Genomic DNA, 2,755 nt, shown 5'->3' with positions numbered 1-2,755 from the left:
TGAAGCCCTAGAACGCGCAACAGAGAGCAGCCCCAGCCTCACCGTCACCTTGTCTCCATCTTAGATGTCCTCAGCCATCTCTTCCAATCATCCCAAGGAACCTTGGCCATCATCTGCCAGATCTTTCTCTCTCCTTCACTCATGTTGACAATGCCCATCAACCACAACCACGTGCCACGCAAGAGAACCACTCTTCAGCACCTCTTAGTAGGATACTTGACCTACTAGGGGCGTTGCCGCTACACTCTGCATTCCCTTCCTAATTGTGATCCAGATCTCCACCCGGGCCACACAGCAGCCATCACTTTTCAAACCCTCCATCCTGAAACCTTCCCCCAGTTTCCCAAACGTTGCTGTCCAGCTCCCTAGTTGATTCCATGACTCACTCTTCTCTGACACATCTGAGACTGTGAACAATTCAGCCCATCACAAAGGTCTTGGGTTATACTGCAAATTAACACAGAAGCTGGATTATTTATGTATATATGTATGTCGGTATTTTTTATTTATTTGCAATTATCCTCTCAGACACAGCAAGTTTGGGATGCGCAATCTACTCGTTCCCTCATGTTGGGAGAGCCCAATCCTACTTTCAAACCACCCCCTAGAGTGCACACAACATACAAGATTAAAGGTAACTAAACCAAGATGGCGTTTACTAATGCATCAACCAGAGCAACACGTAGCACACAATTCCTGTGTGGTGACCTGGGAGCTGCAAACAGTCATCAAAGCATCATGAGACCAACAACATCCCCATGGGATTTAGTCTTCCTGTGCAAGTCACCACCCAGAACTCAGATCACCCACTGTGGACCAACACTGGGTCACATCCATGCCCTAACTTAGAACGAAATGAGGAGTTCCAATTACCCATAATTTAGATGCGCAAACGAGAAAGCAGACAGGTCGGCATCATTAACCATGTTGGGGTGGTGACTGATGCACACTGTTGGGAACCGTGAGGTGGCAGAGGTGAAAGGACATCTGCCACAGACACTGACGGGGACTTCCATCTTGCAATGACTGCATGCACACCAGAGAGCACAATGCAGGTTCTGAATTTTTCTGAAAATAGCTGGAACTTATGGGAAGTCACTCCATGGTGGACATTCAGGTGAACCACGTTCGAATCAGGTAGGTGGCTGCCTCAGAGGTTGTCCTCCAGCCTCAACTATACTAAGCAAGGAAGTATCACCTTCTGTGCTATTCTAAATCCTTCCTGCAGTGTGAAGACTACAATGGTATCTAAAACCATTATGACTGATAAAAGATTTCCCACATTCACGGCACTCTAAGGCCTTTCTCCAGTGTGAAGTCTCTGGTGACGATGGAGGGCAGAACTAGCAGTAAATGATTTCCCACATTCAGTACACTCATAAGGCCGTTTACCTGAGTGAACCTTTTTGTGTACACTGAGGCTATCTTTTCGGGGAAAGGATTTACCACATTCACTGCATTCATAAGGCCTCTCTCCACTGTGAACAGTTTGGTGAGCACGATGTTGATTACTAGTGATAAAAGATTTGCCACATTCACTGCACTTATAAGGCTTTTGTCCAGTGTGAAGTCTCTGGTGATAACGGAGGGCAGAACTAGCAGTAAATGATTTCCCACATTCATTACACTCATAAGGCCTTTCTCCAGTGTGAACTCTCTGGTGACGACGGAGGGCAGAACTAGCAATAAATGATTTGGCACATACATTACACTCATAAGGCCGGTCACCTGAGTGAACCATTTTGTGTACACTGAGACTACCTTTTCGGGGAAAGGATTTGCCACATTCAGGGCACTCATAAGGCCTCTCTCCACTGTGAACTCTCTGGTGAGCACGATGTTGATTACTAGTGATAAAAGATTTGCCACATTCACTGCACTTATAAGGCTTTTGTCCAGTGTGAAGTCTCTGGTGATAACGGAGGGCAGAACTACTGGTAAAAGATTTCCCACATTCACGGCACTCATAAGGACGTTCTCCAGTGTGAAGTCTCTGGTGAGAACGGAGGGTAGAACTAGCAGTGTAAGATTTCCCACATTCACAGCACTCATAAGGCCTTTGTCCAGTATGAAGTCTCCGGTGAGAAGACAGGGCAGAACTAAAAGTAAAAGATTTCCCACATTCTCTGCACTCATAAGGCCTTTCCCCAGTATGAAGTCTCTGGTGAGAACGGAGGGCAGAACGAGCAGTATAAGATTTCCCACATTCACAGCACTCAAAAGGCCGTTCTCCAGTGTGAACTCTCAGATGATGACGAAGGGCAGAACTAGCAGTAAAATTTTTCCCACATTCATTACACTCATAAGGCCTTTCACCTGAGTGAACCTTTATGTGTACATTGAGGCTCGTTTTTCGGATAAAGGATTTGCCACATTCACTGCACTCGTAAGGCCTTTCTCCAGTGTGAACTCTCTGGTGATAACGTAAGATAAAACTACCAGCAAAAGATTTCCCACATTCACTGCACACATAAGGCCTTACTCCACTATGAATTGATTGGTGATAACGTAGGGCAGAACTACCAGCAAAAGATTTCTCACATTCATTGCATTTATAGGGCTTTTGACCAGTGTGAACTCTCTGGTGAGAACGCAGGGCAGAACTACTGGTAAAAGATTTCCCACAATCACTGCACTCATACCGTCTTTTCCCTGCATGAGATCTCTGATGATGTGAGAGGGCAGACATAGAGGGAAAAGATTTTGCACAGCCACGACACTTATAAAACCCTTCTCCAGACTCAACCCTATGAGT

General features: G+C 45.8%; 1 protein-coding gene across 1 annotated transcript; it reads right to left on the bottom strand.

Moving 5' to 3' along the window:
• Positions 1-6: 6 nt before the first annotated feature.
• On the bottom strand, positions 7-2,749 carry LOC115940739 (uncharacterized). The gene has a single exon (XM_081810323.1). The coding sequence runs from the start codon at positions 2,687-2,689 to the stop codon at positions 1,295-1,297; it is 1,395 nt and encodes a 464-aa protein (XP_081666449.1). The 5' UTR covers positions 2,690-2,749; the 3' UTR covers positions 7-1,294.
• Between the last annotated feature and the right edge of the window lie 6 nt (positions 2,750-2,755).

Source organism: Leptonychotes weddellii, unplaced genomic scaffold (genome assembly GCF_054177405.1).
Source record: "Leptonychotes weddellii isolate Sample4059 unplaced genomic scaffold, ASM5417740v2 HiC_scaffold_22451, whole genome shotgun sequence".
Classification (NCBI taxonomy): domain Eukaryota; kingdom Metazoa; phylum Chordata; class Mammalia; order Carnivora; family Phocidae; genus Leptonychotes; species Leptonychotes weddellii.
Note: the sequence above shows the minus strand (reverse complement) of the source record. Positions and strands in the feature narration are given on the sequence as shown.

Bases quoted from the DNA above. Each gene is read 5' to 3' on its own strand.
- LOC115940739 (XM_081810323.1), bottom strand. From the start codon at position 2,689: ATGTCTGCCCTCTCACATCATCAGAGATCTCATGCAGGGAAAAGACGG.